This window comes from Meles meles, chromosome 4 (assembly GCF_922984935.1).
Source record: "Meles meles chromosome 4, mMelMel3.1 paternal haplotype, whole genome shotgun sequence".
Classification (NCBI taxonomy): domain Eukaryota; kingdom Metazoa; phylum Chordata; class Mammalia; order Carnivora; family Mustelidae; genus Meles; species Meles meles.
In genome coordinates, this window is record NC_060069.1 from 32737067 (window position 1) to 32751645 (window position 14579).

At 45.0% G+C, this 14579-nt stretch overlaps 2 protein-coding genes across 12 annotated transcripts in view; one reads left to right on the top strand and one right to left on the bottom strand.

Moving 5' to 3' along the window:
• LRRFIP2 (LRR binding FLII interacting protein 2) overlaps positions 1-8253 on the top strand; it is a 108925-nt gene extending 100672 nt beyond the window's left edge. For 2 of the 10 annotated variants that reach the window (XM_046003831.1, XM_046003830.1), the window contains exons 13-16: positions 3691-3811; positions 6100-6179; positions 6763-6867; positions 7300-8243. In XM_046003831.1, the coding sequence (XP_045859787.1) occupies positions 3691-3811; positions 6100-6179; positions 6763-6867; positions 7300-7410 (417 nt within the window). In that variant the 3' untranslated portion in view covers positions 7411-8243. Of the gene's footprint in view, positions 1-3690; positions 3812-6099; positions 6180-6762; positions 6868-7299 lie in introns of all 10 variants that reach the window. The other 8 variants (XM_046003834.1, XM_046003835.1, XM_046003838.1 and 5 more) reach the window with 7 other exon arrangements.
• MLH1 (mutL homolog 1) overlaps positions 7652-14579 on the bottom strand; it is a 52321-nt gene continuing 45393 nt past the window's right edge. For both annotated transcript variants that reach the window (XM_046003825.1, XM_046003826.1), the window contains exons 16-19: positions 11763-11927; positions 11103-11195; positions 10704-10817; positions 7652-9940 (exon numbers count right to left, since the gene is read on the bottom strand). In XM_046003825.1, the coding sequence (XP_045859781.1) occupies positions 9773-9940; positions 10704-10817; positions 11103-11195; positions 11763-11927 (540 nt within the window). In that variant the 3' untranslated portion in view covers positions 7652-9772. The remainder of the gene's footprint in view (positions 9941-10703; positions 10818-11102; positions 11196-11762; positions 11928-14579) is intronic.

Here is a 14579-nt window from a genome sequence, read left to right on the forward strand (position 1 = left end):
TTTCTCCTTCCTGTTTGGAGGTTTCACAGTGATGTGGTTTGAAGTTGTCTGCATGTTTTGGGCCCCTGTCAATTCTCAGAATTTCTATCCTTCAATCCTGGGAAAATTTTTTGACTTTTTCTCCCTTCCCATAATCCATTATCTCTTTTTGAAATTCCTGTTCAGTCATTCAAATGTTGAATGAGATGCCACTCTTTAACAGGCTCCATTCCAGGCATTTGGCATATTTCCATGAACTACTCAGTTAAATAATCCCTGCACTAGGAGACAGATCTTACACTCTAGTAGGAGGAAACCAGACAATAAACAATAGACGGAATGAATATGTAAGTTATATGGTATGTTGGAGGTTTGTGTGACCGCACTTAACGTATGTGTTTCACTAGCCACATTTAGTGGCCACAGGTGCAGGCATGGGTGGGCGGAGTTGGATTTTACCCAGGAGTGTAATTGGGCAGAGGAGGTGAGGGCATGTGGAGGAGAGTATTGATAATGATGACCCCAGAGATGAAGTGGGTAATGAGGCTAATGGGTAATCCAGGAAGATGTCAATGCCCAGTGGAAAGGTGGGAAATATCAGTGGGATTGAAGGACTGGGATTTGGGTTCCTGAGAGAGGGAGCGGGAAAGAGCAGGAGTAGAGGTTGGAGAAAAGATAATGGGACTGACTCATGCAGGGACTGCACTTAATCAAGTGGGAGAATCCAGTATTTGATGGCATACTCTACTATGGGAGAGTAGTGATGGCAAGATCCTCGGAGAGGAGGTGTTCCAGAAACTGCCTTCGGTCGTAGGAAAAATTCTCTGTGTAGGTGGATCTTTAAATTGCTCAGGCTATACTTGAGGGAGCATAAATCAGGAGCTAAATGGTGAAGGAGTAGGGCGACGGCAGTGTTGAGGGTTGGTTGGTATGTGGAATCAGAGGGGAGGAGGTCAGGAATTAGGGATTTTAGGGAGCACCGATGGAGAATAGTTGGGCAACAGCACAAAAAGCAGGTCATGTGTTCTGTTCTCAGGCCCAGTGGTAGGAGGGCTTTGGGAGAAAGCACCAGAAGGTCAGAGGGCTGCAGAGCGAACAGTCTTCTCAGGGGAGAGTGGGTTTCTGCTAACGCACTAGGTAACGGAACCACTCAGAGAAGAGACTGAGGATGAGGGGAAATGGTAATCCAGATTTTTAGGCATTGGGAAGGGTCGGAAGGTGCAGATGGGGGTGACAGCTGTACAGAGCCCTTCGGGGAAGAGTGTAGGAGGATGACTGTTTTGAGATGGGCATAATGATATTGGGGATAATGAAAAACTAGTCCTGGTTCACTCAAGGGAGATGTTGAAAGGGTGGAGGTGTCTGAGAAGCATGGGTTTCCTCCCAGTGCAGAGCTCACCCTTTCCCCACTGGGGATGTGACCCACTTAGTCCTAGTGCCCAGGCTTCCCTTTGACCACTGTTGATGGGGTACCAGCTAGGGAAGCCCCCTTAACTCTGAGCATCACACTCACCCTTGACCTTTGATGATGAAGAGCAAAGGTGGCCTGGGGAGGCACAGTCTTGGTCACAGAGGCAGTTCCCCCTTGTAGTTCTGAGCTGTAGTGCTCCCCAAACTCTGCTGGTCAGAGTTGTAGGCATTCAGGGGAAAAATGGCTCTGATTTCTGAAGGAAGGGGCAGTAGACCTGTGGGATCAGTGCTTTAATTTTTTTGTTTCTCTCCAGTTTGTCCATCCCCTTTGATCTCTTTAGCTGTACTTTGAAAAGATTTTCTCAACTTCATCTTTGAAAACTTCCATTGGTTTTATGTTTCTGCAGTCATTTCCAGATGTAGATATTTTTACTTACCTCAGAGGATATTGACAGTTCGTCACTGTTCTCTGTTGTTTCCTTCCATCTGCATAGTTTATTTCCTAACTAATGGTATTTGGCCCTAAGTTTCAGGGCCGGTGGAGACTAAAACCCTGATGGACAGCTTTGAGCATATGTAAGGCTGATGTGGCTGGGTGTTTTGTTGGGAAATTTTGATGTGGGTATGTTGGTCTTTACCTTAGACTAGGCAGACAGTTCTACAGGGAGACATCCCCCAGGACTCTGCGTCCAGGGAGCAGTGTTGCTGGCAGGATCCTGGGGATTGAGGCCGGACCGGGGGCCTTAGCATCAGTACGTGTCTGTTCACCTGATGTTGTTTTCCGTGTGTGCAGACTCCTGTCTCCACTGGGCCTTGTCTGTTCCCAAACCTGAATCCCTTCGCATTTGATTCATTTTCAGTTTCTTTAGTTTAAAATTAGAACCCCCTGTAGCTTTATTAAGGTAGAACTGGTATAGAATGAGCTGCTCATACCTAAGGTGTACAAATGTCCTACCGTATGCGTTTCTGAGGGCAGCCCCTACAAAGTAGCACAGACTGGGTGGCTTAGAGGGATGGAGGTGTCCTGTCTGCAGTTTTGGAGATGTAGCAAGTGCCCGTGGTCGGGTGACAGCAGTGGCAGTGCCTTAGAGGCCTGTGAAGGGCCGTCTGCCCCACACTTCTCTCTGGCTCCTGGCACTTTGCTGGCAGTTTGTGGCATTCCATGGCTTGTGGCTAGCATTTGTCTTCACATCGTCGTCCCTCCGCACATGCCTGTCTAGAGAGATATGGCACCAGCCATACTGGATCAGGGGCCCACCCTGTTCTAGCATAGTTTCATCTCAGCTCAACTAAATGCATCTTCAGTGACTCCATTTACAAGGGAGTTTGCATCCTGAAGTACTGGGAGTTAGAACTTCAACATATGAATTTTGTAAGGACACAAGTCAGCCCATAACAATACTCATGAAACATGACCACAATCAAAATGGTGAAAGTATTCATAACCCCTCCAAAGTTTCATTGTCCCTTGGTAAGCCTTCTTTCCTCAGCCTTCCTCTCCCCCGCTGTCCAGGCAACCACTGATCTCTTTCTGTCACTGTGGATTAGTTTCCATTTTGTGAGGTGTATAGAATTGGAATTACATAGTACGTCTGGCATCTTCTACACAGTGCACTTATTTTGAGACTCAGCTGTGTTGCATCTATCGGTAGCAAGCGCACCTTTCGGCAGCTTTCCCCTTTCTTGCTGCGTAGATGTGCCATAGTTTGTCCAGCCTCCTGTTGATAGACATTTGGATCATTTCCAGTTTGGAGCTATTATGAATAAGCTACTATAAATATCCTTTATTTTGGGTAAAATAAGGTAGATCAACTGTGAAGCCAAACTAAAAAATATGTTTCCAACTGTTTCTGTATACGGAAGATTTTCTAAATATTTAATCTAATATTTAAGTGTTCATATCTTAATTAAATTTAATTTTAATATTTAATTGAATTCAATGTTTAACATTTAAGTTTCCTAAATATTTAGCCTAGGATATTTACCCCAATTTTAAGACAAAACACAAACACCTAACTGCCTGTGGAATTTTATTGAAAACGGAATTGAATAAAAGTAGTGAAAAACGCTGTTTTTCAAAAGATCTGCTGTTCCACCAGCCTACACAAAACATCAAATAGGGCTGTTTTGATTGGGACACCTGGTCCTAGAGCTCACTCCTTCTGATGTTCCCAGTTTGTCGCTAGCGCATCTGGCCCCGTGGCCCCGTGGTAGGCACTCGGGTTCTGGGCGGATGACTTGTGTGGCCGAGGACCCACTGTGTCCTTTGGATCTTGTGACGGCCCTCTCTTTCCGCTTCAGATCCGAAGGCTGAAGCTGCAGCTGGAGGAGGAGCGGCAGAAGTGCTCCCGGAGTGAAGGCTCGGCGGCGGACATGGCGGGGCTGCACAATGGTTCTGACCTGCAGTTCATCGAGATGCAGAGTAGGTACCATGGCCAGGCCAGCGCTACTCTGTCAGGAGGCTGCCTGTCTCACACGTGCATCTCTGGGGGAGCCATGTTACAAAGATGGCTTAATCCCCGGCAAGTCCAGAGTGTAGTTCTGATCTCAGTGGTCTGGCTGGGGAGAGCCTTCTAGCAGCCTCTGCACTTCAGGGAATGGAGTAAGAGAGGACTGGGTTAGTGCTCTTACCCCTCTGTGCAGTGATTTCTAGAAACATTTTGGAAATAGTGTCCTCCTGGCGCTGTCCTCTTCCACACCTGGGTCAACTGTCAGCTCCCATACAGCACCTTTCCCAATGATATTCTTCTTGTGGAATCTCTCTTGGATAGGGGGAGGATATATTTGGAACTAACTCATACTAATGTTGAACAGTTTTAGAACTTTGCTGGAAGTTTTCTTATTAACCAAATGAATCCTTATAAATAGAATTTAAAACAAGGCCAGAGTAAGCCTGTTCAGTTTACCTCATGCAGTTTTTTCTCCTTTTTACTTTTGACCCCATGCTGTTTTAAAATGCCTCCTGTGTCCACAGTAATGTAATCTCCATGGTGGGGGGAGGTCAGCAGCCATTCCCATATAGTTCAGTAATGTATCATTTGTGGAGAGGGGAGACTTTTTCAATTTGAATTGTGGCTTTTCTGATAACTTATTTTAAAATGTCGGTTATTCCATGGCCTTTTCCTCTAAATATTTTTGCATTAGGCTAAATAGAAAAGGTTTCTTGGATTACAGCTTATTAATACTGTTAATACTGCCTTTTGAGGTTAGTATCATGTCCTTAATTAGAGGTCACTTGGGACCCTTGTGACACTTCTTATTGAATATTCTAGAAATATTTTGGCATTGGAGGATAGATGAAGATGGGCATGAGGAAAGGCAGGCTGACTAGCTGGGAAACTGTGAGGATCAGCTGGACCAGTACAGTGGCTGCTAACAGTCTTAAAGAAGGGCAGGGAGTAGATTTGAAAGAGATTGGCCTAAAGCACTGAGGGAGAACGGGCACGCCTTACGTGTGAATGCTGGTGTCTGGGAAGGACCCAGAGTCAGCTGTAGAACGAGGTGGGCTCAGTGGGACCTGATAGAGTGGGCCGGCAAAGGAAGCTGGTTGATGTAAGCTTGGTGTGGTGGGATGAATTTCATGGCAAGCACGAAATGGCAAAGATGAAGGACTTACACTCTTGAAAACAGGAAGGAAAGGGAGGTCTGCCATGAGAAGGAAGCAGCACATTGTGATAGTACGTGGTTGGGATGAAGGATTAAAACCAGATCCTGAAGCTTCTGTTTTAGAGCCCAGCAGTAGCACCTCACGCCTGTCACTGCTGGAGGGGCCTTCGTTATTGTAGTTCTATAACCCCGTTACTTTTCAGGTGACAGTAACTACCTGTGAGAAGAACCTTTGCCTGAAGATTATATAAGTAGTTACATACAACCTCAGTGATGTGGAAAGCAGAAAGGTTCTTAAGTTAGATAGCTTAGATTTGGTTTATCTTCTCTAGGTCTTATGATTCCTACCCTATAATCATTTCAGGTGATTTTCGTTAAATTTGGTTTGCTGGAGTGAACTTTCAAACTTCTTATTTTAAATGACTTCTGAGGTCAGAAGTACAACTAATGATTTAGAAGTCTACCCATCACATTATCACAACGTTACTGAAAAGCGTTTCTTTGAGCAAACGTTTATTAAGCACATTTCCAAAGCCCTTGGCGAGATACAGAGGTGGACGGAGGATGGCAGAGCCAGGGCCCCTCTCCTCACGTAGTGTTTAGAAGGCATGATCATGTTAGAAAAGCCCTTAAAAACATGACAGGGAAGGTGAAGTTACAGGAGACTAAGTAGAGGCATGCTGAGGACATGAGTCAGAGGTGGGGAAGGAAGGATCCTCGAGGGTGTGGCAGCAGAAGGGAGCCTGGGAGGCAGGAAGGTGAGGGAAACTGGATGCTCCTGGGGGAAGGGCAGCACGTAAGGTTGGCGGGGACTACCGATGCACTGACAGGGCTCTGCTCAGTGGTCAGCCTCCCCTTACCATGGCATAAAGAGTCACATTTTCTTCCAACTCCCTGGTCCAAGGGATGCTGGGATCAGGTGTTAGAGCTTCTGGCAGGAGAGCCGTTCTGGAGCCCAGGCTGCGGAGGTGCTTGTGGCCGCCCCGTGGGCATTTGCACTTCGTCTCCTTCCACTGTACTGTCCCCTCCTGGGCTGCAGAGGTTGTTACTGCCTGAGGTCACAGCTGCTCTCTACAGGTGATTCGCTGTTCTGTTCTCTTCTAGGAGATGCCAATAGACAAATTAGTGAATATAAATTTAAGCTTTCAAAGGCAGAACAGGATATAACCACGTTGGAGCAGAGTGTAAGTACTTGTTCAGCACGCTACCAAGTGATTCATACTCCCTTTGCAACTTCCTGCATCCGAGTGGCCAATTCCAGGGGTACCCAGCTTTCCTTGGGCTGTCTCGTAGTGGGGTCTCTATAAAAGCTCTCTCTCAAAGTAGAAAAGCCAGCAGAGAAAACCTGGCAGGACATTTCAGCCTTCTGTTAGTTGTAAAAATGCACGAGACTGTAGTATAATTGTTTCTTCCAGATTATTTCAAGAGACTTTAGGAAGACTGTAGTTTGAAAATGCCTTGTTGCACATTTCAGAAAGTCCAAATGCTTTTCCATTTAGTGAATCTTGTCCTGCAATGTTAATTTGGCACTTAAATAATATGTTCATCATAAACTTAACATGGGAAATTGACTCTGTAATGACTCTCCAGCTGTAATCCTCTCCGGGGACATTTCTTGATCTATAAATAGCTGTCGGGTTCTGAGAGGCCCTATGACTCACCGTGAGGGGATGACTTGGGATTTGTAATGACGCTGTGTTTCCATGTGGCTTCGAGAAAGGGGCTCCCGGTGCTCGCTAGCAGAGGCACGTGTTCTCTTGTTGACAGATCAGCCGGCTCGAGGGCCAGGTGCTGAGGTATAAGACCGCCGCGGAGAATGCCGAGAAGGTGGAGGATGAACTGAAGGCGGAAAAGAGGAAGCTACAGCGAGAGGTACCTGCTATTGCACGCTCAAAGAAAAGATCCTTCGCTGCCTGAGGAACTGAATCTTGGGTCCAAGTCTTAAGGGAATAGCAACGGAGGCTCTTCCTCTTCGGTGTTGGTTTTTGACCTGCGCAGTGACTGCCATTTACTTTTATTTTTAGGCTTTGGTCAATTAGAAACTAAGAGAAAGGACAGGTCTCCCTTCTGTTGTAGAGCTGGTCTGTCTCCCCACCTGCTGTCTGCCCTTCCCGAGATTGAGGCTCAGTGTCCCTGCTGGGCACCGCCAGCTGGCAGAGGAGAGCTGAGGCCACGGGGTGCTGTGCAAGGCCGAGCTGGCAGCACTTCTGTTCTGGGGGGGGGGGGGGCAGGGTGGGGGGTGCTCAGGTGGTACTGGGGTTCACGTGTGACCATGTGAAGTGACCCGGCTCTCCCTGTCCGCAGTTACGAACAGCACTGGACAAGATTGAGGAGATGGAGATGACCAACAGCCACCTGGCCAAGCGGCTGGAGAAGATGAAGGCCAACAGGACAGCACTTCTGGCCCAGCAGTAGGAGGCCACCTTCCGGCCCGGGTGCTGCTCCTGGGGCCCCTCCCAGAGGGACTGACTTTTTGTCCATTGACTACAGACCCCCTTCAGTACTGTTTGAGTTTTGTCATTAAAATAGCCACCTTTGTATTTTATAATTTATGAGAGAATGAAACAGGTTTGAATCTTCATGAATGAACACTTTGGATTTCGTTTGTAGTTTGATTCTAGACTAAGAACTGGTCCGTGCTGTTTTATTTTTTATTTCCATAATTTTAGAATCAAGTTTACTCACCATTTTTCCCCAACTGCCTCAGTGACTGGGCACTCGGAGGCCTTGGCACGGATTCTGAAGGACAGCGACTCTGTGAGTGACCAATGAGATAACTCGGCTGGAGACCTCGGAAAACACAAGTGCCTTCTCCACGGTGCAATTCAGACTTCAGTCATCTCCAGCAGTCAAAAGACACTTACCCTTGATTTCAGATAGCATTTGTATTTTAGTGAAGAACCAAGTTCACAGGTGGGGAATATATGTTTCACTCAAATTTCTATGTTTGGAGGAAAAAGCCTTTTTTTGTAAAATATTTAAATTTATATAAGAAAATGTTAGAAAAAGATATGGGGAGTGTATATAAAACTTGCTTTATTGCATGTGGCCGGGCAAGTCCAAAGCCTAACACTCTTAAAGTAAGAGCAGGGCCTTTCGTCTTCAACATCAGCTGTGCTGTATCTCATGTAAAGTATCTCATCTGCTGCTGCTTTGTGGAATGGAACCTCAGACAAGCCCGGCAGGGTGGGGGGGCCAGGCAGGCGGGAGGTTGGCCTGAAGACTCTATTAAAACGCACCCTCTTGCTGACCACAGCTGGCTACTGACACATTCATTTTTGTTAGAGGAGCTTTTAAAACACCTCAGGGCAGCCACAGCCACCCCTCTGATCTTGCCCCTCTGCTTTTGTCTCTTCCCCAAGGAGAACGATCTGGATACAGCTTTTTAAGAATCCAGTCAGTTTCATCTTTAAAGGCACCCAGTTCAGGGGGCTTTTATCATCAAGTGTAGCCACTCTGCAGGATTTGTGATTCGCTTTTGCCCTCGAATCAAGGTGGTTTTGTGGAGATGGTGGCTCTATCTTCAGAACCAAGGCTGGGAGAAGTCTAGTGAATTAAAGGCACGTGAGATAAATAAAGCTGACTTGAAACTAGATGCTACAGCTAATTCGAATGTGAAGAAAATCTCTACAAATTACCCCCTTCTTCAGAGCAATGAGCCTTTTAATTTTAAAATATGGAAACCACTGTCCTGAATGGAGGGGATTTCCGATAAATTCTCTCCAGTCCTAGCAGCAATCACCCATGTGGGAGATGGGGGTGAGGGAGAGAGAGTGAGGTCCTGGAGTCAGGCTGGGGACTGCTCAGCCTATGCCCCACTGGGCTCACCGAGCCCCACTACTGAGCTGCCCTTTGACTTTTTGGAAGTTTTATGTGGTAGAACCTGACCTTGCCCCTTTTGTGGTACAACAAATTTGTCTCCTGTTGTCCTGTTCTCTTCCAAAGGGAATGGCTCCATGTCTTCATTAGGTAGAGTTCCCTGTTTTTTTTCTCATGGAACATTCTTCTCTGAGTCTCGTAATCTGGATTGTACCTCAGTACTGTGGGTGTTCTTCCTCCCCGAGCTCACTGCACATTTCTGTTAATGCAGGCTAGTGTTAAGGCAGCTCATTGTAATGGCACCTACAGCTTAAGTTTGTAATTTTATGTCATCCTTCAGACAAGAATAACTAGAACTTTATCTTAAGCTGGTAGGATTCAGATCCATTAACAAAGGATCATATGCACAAAGGTGCATACCAGTTACAAACTCCGTAAGGACTGCTGTCTTCTCACAGGTTTTTTTTCATTACAAATTAATAAGCTTTGGTTAGGTACGTAGTAACAGATGATCAATTCAGCTTTCTCCATACTCAGTGTCACCAGAGTCTCTTACATGTTCGGCACCTCTTTCCAAAGGCATATGAACCAATGTAATTCATATCTGCTGATATCAAAAATTAGAATACCAAAGACTCAAACCAGAGCAAGATCTATAAAATCTCCAAGGCCTTTTTAGAATTCTTTTCAGATGCCCAGAGGGCTTTCAAACTACTTTTGGATTCTTCAACACAATCAGGTATACTGTAGGTGAAAATGGATCTAGAAAACCTTTCAAGTGTAGTGAAATTAAATCAATCATGTTGGGACACATTTGACAATTTATTTCTGGTCACTCCACCAAGCGTGAAAGAGCGCTACTAGTTAGAGGGCAAATGGGAGTCGTCAACTGTAAGACCTACCCTCGTTGGGACACAATGCAAGAACCGCACAGCCCAGAGTCCACAAGTGAGCGTGGTTAGCACCTCTCGAAGACTTTGTACAGATCGGGCAGGTTAGCAAGCTGTAGGATATTTCCATCTTCTGTGAAATGTCTAGGAGGCAGAAGGTGTGAGCGGAAGGCTTTATAGACAACGTGTTCCACAGTCCGCTTCCAGGGGTTTGCAGAGGAGCCGGACACTTCCCCCTGGAAAAGTCGTGTTAGAGGTCACAAGCCTTCCTATTTGGCCCACTCACATCCCAGCATTTGTGGTTTCCCAGCTGACCTGTACTGGGCCCGGAAGTCTTGCTCCTTAACAATCTGCTGTTTTCCTAATGCTGGTGAAACATCTCTCTGCTCAACCTCTCAGGGATCCTACAGCCCCAAACGTGAGAGGTGACAACAGGAAGAGAAGGCCGAAACTTTCTCCCATGGAACTCTGTTTCCATTCGGGAGGTACCGTGGATTGTATCAGGATTTAACGTAACATCTGATCCAGACTATGATGGACTAGGATGTTCAGTAGGAAGTGCAGTTACCCAAGCCCTTTCTGTGTACAGCTAGTCTGTAAGAAGAGCTAGGGATCTGACCTTAGTACTTGCCCTGCTCTCCTGGCAGAGCAGTGGTCAGATTAAATGAGCCAAAGTCAAACAAGCATGGGGAGACTGGGGCTGTGTACTGGAGGGCTAATGACAAGAGACGAGGGCTCAGTGAGCCCTGGGTCATCCAGCTCGGCCTCCCAGCTCTCTGTGACAGCTTGTGCTTTCACGTTTGACAGGTACTGGGATCATTCTAGAGGGACCTTCCAAACCAGCAGAAGGAAGCAGAATTCATGAATAAAAGCTGACCATTATGTTTAAACCTTATGGGCAGTGAAATCCTAGGAATTCAGAGGCAGCAAGTTTCATTTCCTAAACGTGGTATGAAAGCCCAGCCCCTTCCTGGGTGCTACCGTGCGTCACTATAGTACCTGCTGGCCCGAGAGGGTCGACTCCTCAGATATGTACTGCTTCCGAATGGAGTAAAACATAGCACATTCTTTACTGAGGCTTTCAAAACATTCCTTTTCTTCATCCCAGTTCACCTGGTCCAAGGAGAGAATTTAATACCTCAGCATAGATACTTATTTTAGTAAACACGTTTCATTTCCAAGTCAAGGTCACAGACTACTTAAAGCTTTTTACATGTAACATTTTAGGCATTAAATCTGTAAACTGGAACTGCTGAATACTGCTGGGGTAGGTGGGGTAAGGGGGGCCGTCGAGCTGTTTTACCCTTTCCATCATTCCAAGTGAAAGGGTGGCCCCATGCCCTCTCCTCCAAGCCCACATGCAGGTACCCCCATATTAAAAACAGCTTGACCACTTGCCTCTGTGGCTAGTCGAAGAATGAAGATAGGCAGACCCTCCAAAGGAGGCACATAGTTGTCAATCAGCAGGGGTAATCCAGTCAGGTTCCCTTCCTGGTTGTGAAGAAAAGGCCACAAGGAGACAAGAAATAAACTGTTACATACAGTTTAATCAAGTTCCATTTCCCCAGTGCTTCCTCCAGGTCTTATCCGCATGTCCACACTTGGGGCGACCAGGTGCTTGACTTGGCCGGGCACCAGGGGTGGGGGAGCAAAGTACTTAAAAAGCTTTTTGTACTGACATGAAGCAGAACAACTTCTTTTTTCAATATGCTCACCAACTAAAGAATACAGAGATATGGAAAGCCCCAAAGGTTAAGCATAAGAGGAAGAAACAAAGCAAGTGGCCTGGCATCATCTCATTCACTGTGGCCCGTAGGGACTGTGGGATTCAGCTCTCTCTTGTCGGGGTCCTTCACCCTGGGAACAGGAATGGGCATGACTGGATGAGAAAAAGGTGGTGTAACCTAGACATGAAAATAGGGGGTGAGGATGTAAATGGATGTCTCGTGTTGCTTCTCACAGGGGTGGGTGGCCTTCTCACCCTGACTGAGGACCAACTACAGAACGTGGCTCTTACCTGAGGAATACAACAGAGGAATACAAATGGCTGTTACACACCTCATCGATTTCCAAAGAGAAATAGTCTGTGAGCATCTCAGCCTTCTTCTTCAGAAACTCAACAATGTACTCGGCAAGTCCTTCTTTGGGACCATCTTCTTCCGTCCAGCCACTCTCAGGACTATCCAAGGCTAGCATGGCCAGGTCAAACAGCGGTGCTGGCTCCTAGAACGGAGACCACGTTAACAGTGCCTCCAAGTGAAGCCTGAATTCCTTCCCACAAAACTACCACAGGCACATCTTGAAGGTACTGGTTTGGTTCCAGACTGCTACAGTAAAGGAGTGTCACTGTATAGTGAGTCAAATGAATTTTCTGGTTTCCCAGTGCACATAAAAGTTACGTTTACACACATATATCCTATTTATGAAATACAAAATATATCTAAAAAAACAATGCACATACCTTAACTAAAACTTTTCAGCTGCAATCATCAAGACAGTATGGTATTGGCATATAAACAGACACATAGACCAATGGAACAGAACAGAGTGCCCAGAAATGGACCCTCAACTCTATGGTCAACTAATCTACAAAGCAGGAAAGAATGTCCAAGGAAAAAAAAGTCTCTTTAATAAATGGTGCTGGAAAAATTGGGCAGCCACATGCAGAAGAATGATTTGGACCATTTTCTTACACCACACACAAAATTAGACCCAAATGGATGAAAGACCTAAATGTAAGACAGGAATCCATCAAAATTCTCAAGGAGAACACAGGCAACCTTTTCAACCTCAGCCACAGCAACTACTTGCTAGACCCATCTCCAAAGGCAATGGAAACAAAGGCAAAAATGAACTATTGGAACTTCATTAAGATAAAAAGCTTTTGCACAGCAAAGGAAACCATAGACAAAACCAAAAGACAACTGACAGAATGAGAGAAGATATTTGCAAACGATGTACCAGATAAAAGGCTAGTATCCAAAATCTATAAAGAACTTACCAAACTCAACACCCAAAGAACAAATAATCCAATCAAGAAATGGGCAGAGGACATGAACAGACATTTCTGCAAAGAAGACATCCAGATGGCCAACAGACACATGAAAAAGTGCTCCACATCACTCGGCATCAGGGAAATACAAATCAAAACCGCAATGAGATACCACCTCACACCAGTCATAATGGCTAAAATTAACAAGTTAGGAAATGACAGATGCTGGCGAGGACGTGGAGAAAGGGGAATCCTCCTACACTGTTGGTGGGAATGCAAGCTGGTGCAGACACTCTGGAAAACAGTATGAAGGTTCCTCAAAAAGTTGAAAACAGAGCTACTCTATGATCCAGCAATTTCATTGCTCAGTGTTTAACCCAAAGATACAAATGAAATGGTCCAAAGGGGCACCTGCACCCCAGTATTGATAGCAGCAAGGTCCATAATAACCAAACTATGGAAAAAGCCCAGATGTCCATTGACAGATGAATGGCTAAAGAAGATGTGGTATATATATACAATGGAGTATTACTCAGCCATCAAAAAACCTGAAATCTTGCCATTTGCAACAACATCGATGGAACTAGACTATGCTAAGTGAAATAAATCAATCAGAGAAAGACAATTATATGAACTTACTGATATACAGAATTTAAGAATCAAGGCAGAGGATCATAAGGGGAAGAGAGGAAAAAATGGAACAAGATGAAATCAGAGAGGGAGACAAACATAGGAAACATGAAACAGAGGGTTGCTGGAGGAAGGTGGGTGGAGAGATGGGGTAACTGGATGATGGACATTGGGGAGGGTACGTGTTGTAATGAGCACTGGGTGTTAAATAAGACTGATAATTCACAGACCTGTGCCCCTAAAACAATACATTAATGTTAATTAATTGAATTTAAATACAAAAAGTGAAGAAAAAAAAATATGTGCTTCTGGAGAAAAAAAATTACTGTTAAAAAATGCTAACCATCTGAGCGTCCAGTGAATTATTATAACTGATCACAGTTTATAAATATACACAAATACAATAATAATAAAAAAAAGTCTGAAATATTGCCAGAATTACCAAAATGTAACAGAGACATGAAGTGAGTAAATGCGGTCAGAAAGATGGTGCCAAAGACTTGTTCACTGTAGTGTTGCCACAGACCTTGAATTTGTAGAAATGCAAGGTCTGTGATGTACAATGAAGCACAGAATAAAACGAGATGTGCCTGTGCGAAAACCACAAAGCCATGATCATGACAGCAGCTGAGAAACCCCAAATCTAACATCGCTCCCCATCTCCCACAAAGAAAACACCTGAAAATCCACAAGGAAACCTCTTCCTTCTCCTCACTAGTGGCCATTTCAGCAGAGAGGATATGCCAGCCTGCCAAACAGGTGGGAAGAGGGAGGCCGTCTGGAGGCACTGTTCTCCCGTGCTCTGATAAATAACCAAGGGAAGGGGAGAACCAGTTCAGTGACATCTCAGGTAAGTCATCTGTTTAGGAAGAAGACTGAAATATATGGTTAAAAATAAGATGTCTAAATTTTCTTCCATGTCTCCCCATCTGATGTTACTATGGTCATGCATTTTAACATATAATGTTACAACACACATGTTAAACATATAACATGTATGTTACATTATAACATACATGTTATAAATCCACAGAACACTGTTCCTATTTTCTCATAATAATAGAGAAGTCAATGAAAGGACCCGGCAGTTGATTAGCACTTAAGACCTATATTAGAAAAGAATGACGTCAAATCAGTAACTTCAGTTTCTATCTTAAGAAATTTGAAACAGAAGAGCAAATTAAACCCAAAATAAGTAGAAAGGAAGTAAATATCAATGGACTAGAAAACAGAAAATCAAGAGAAAAATCAAT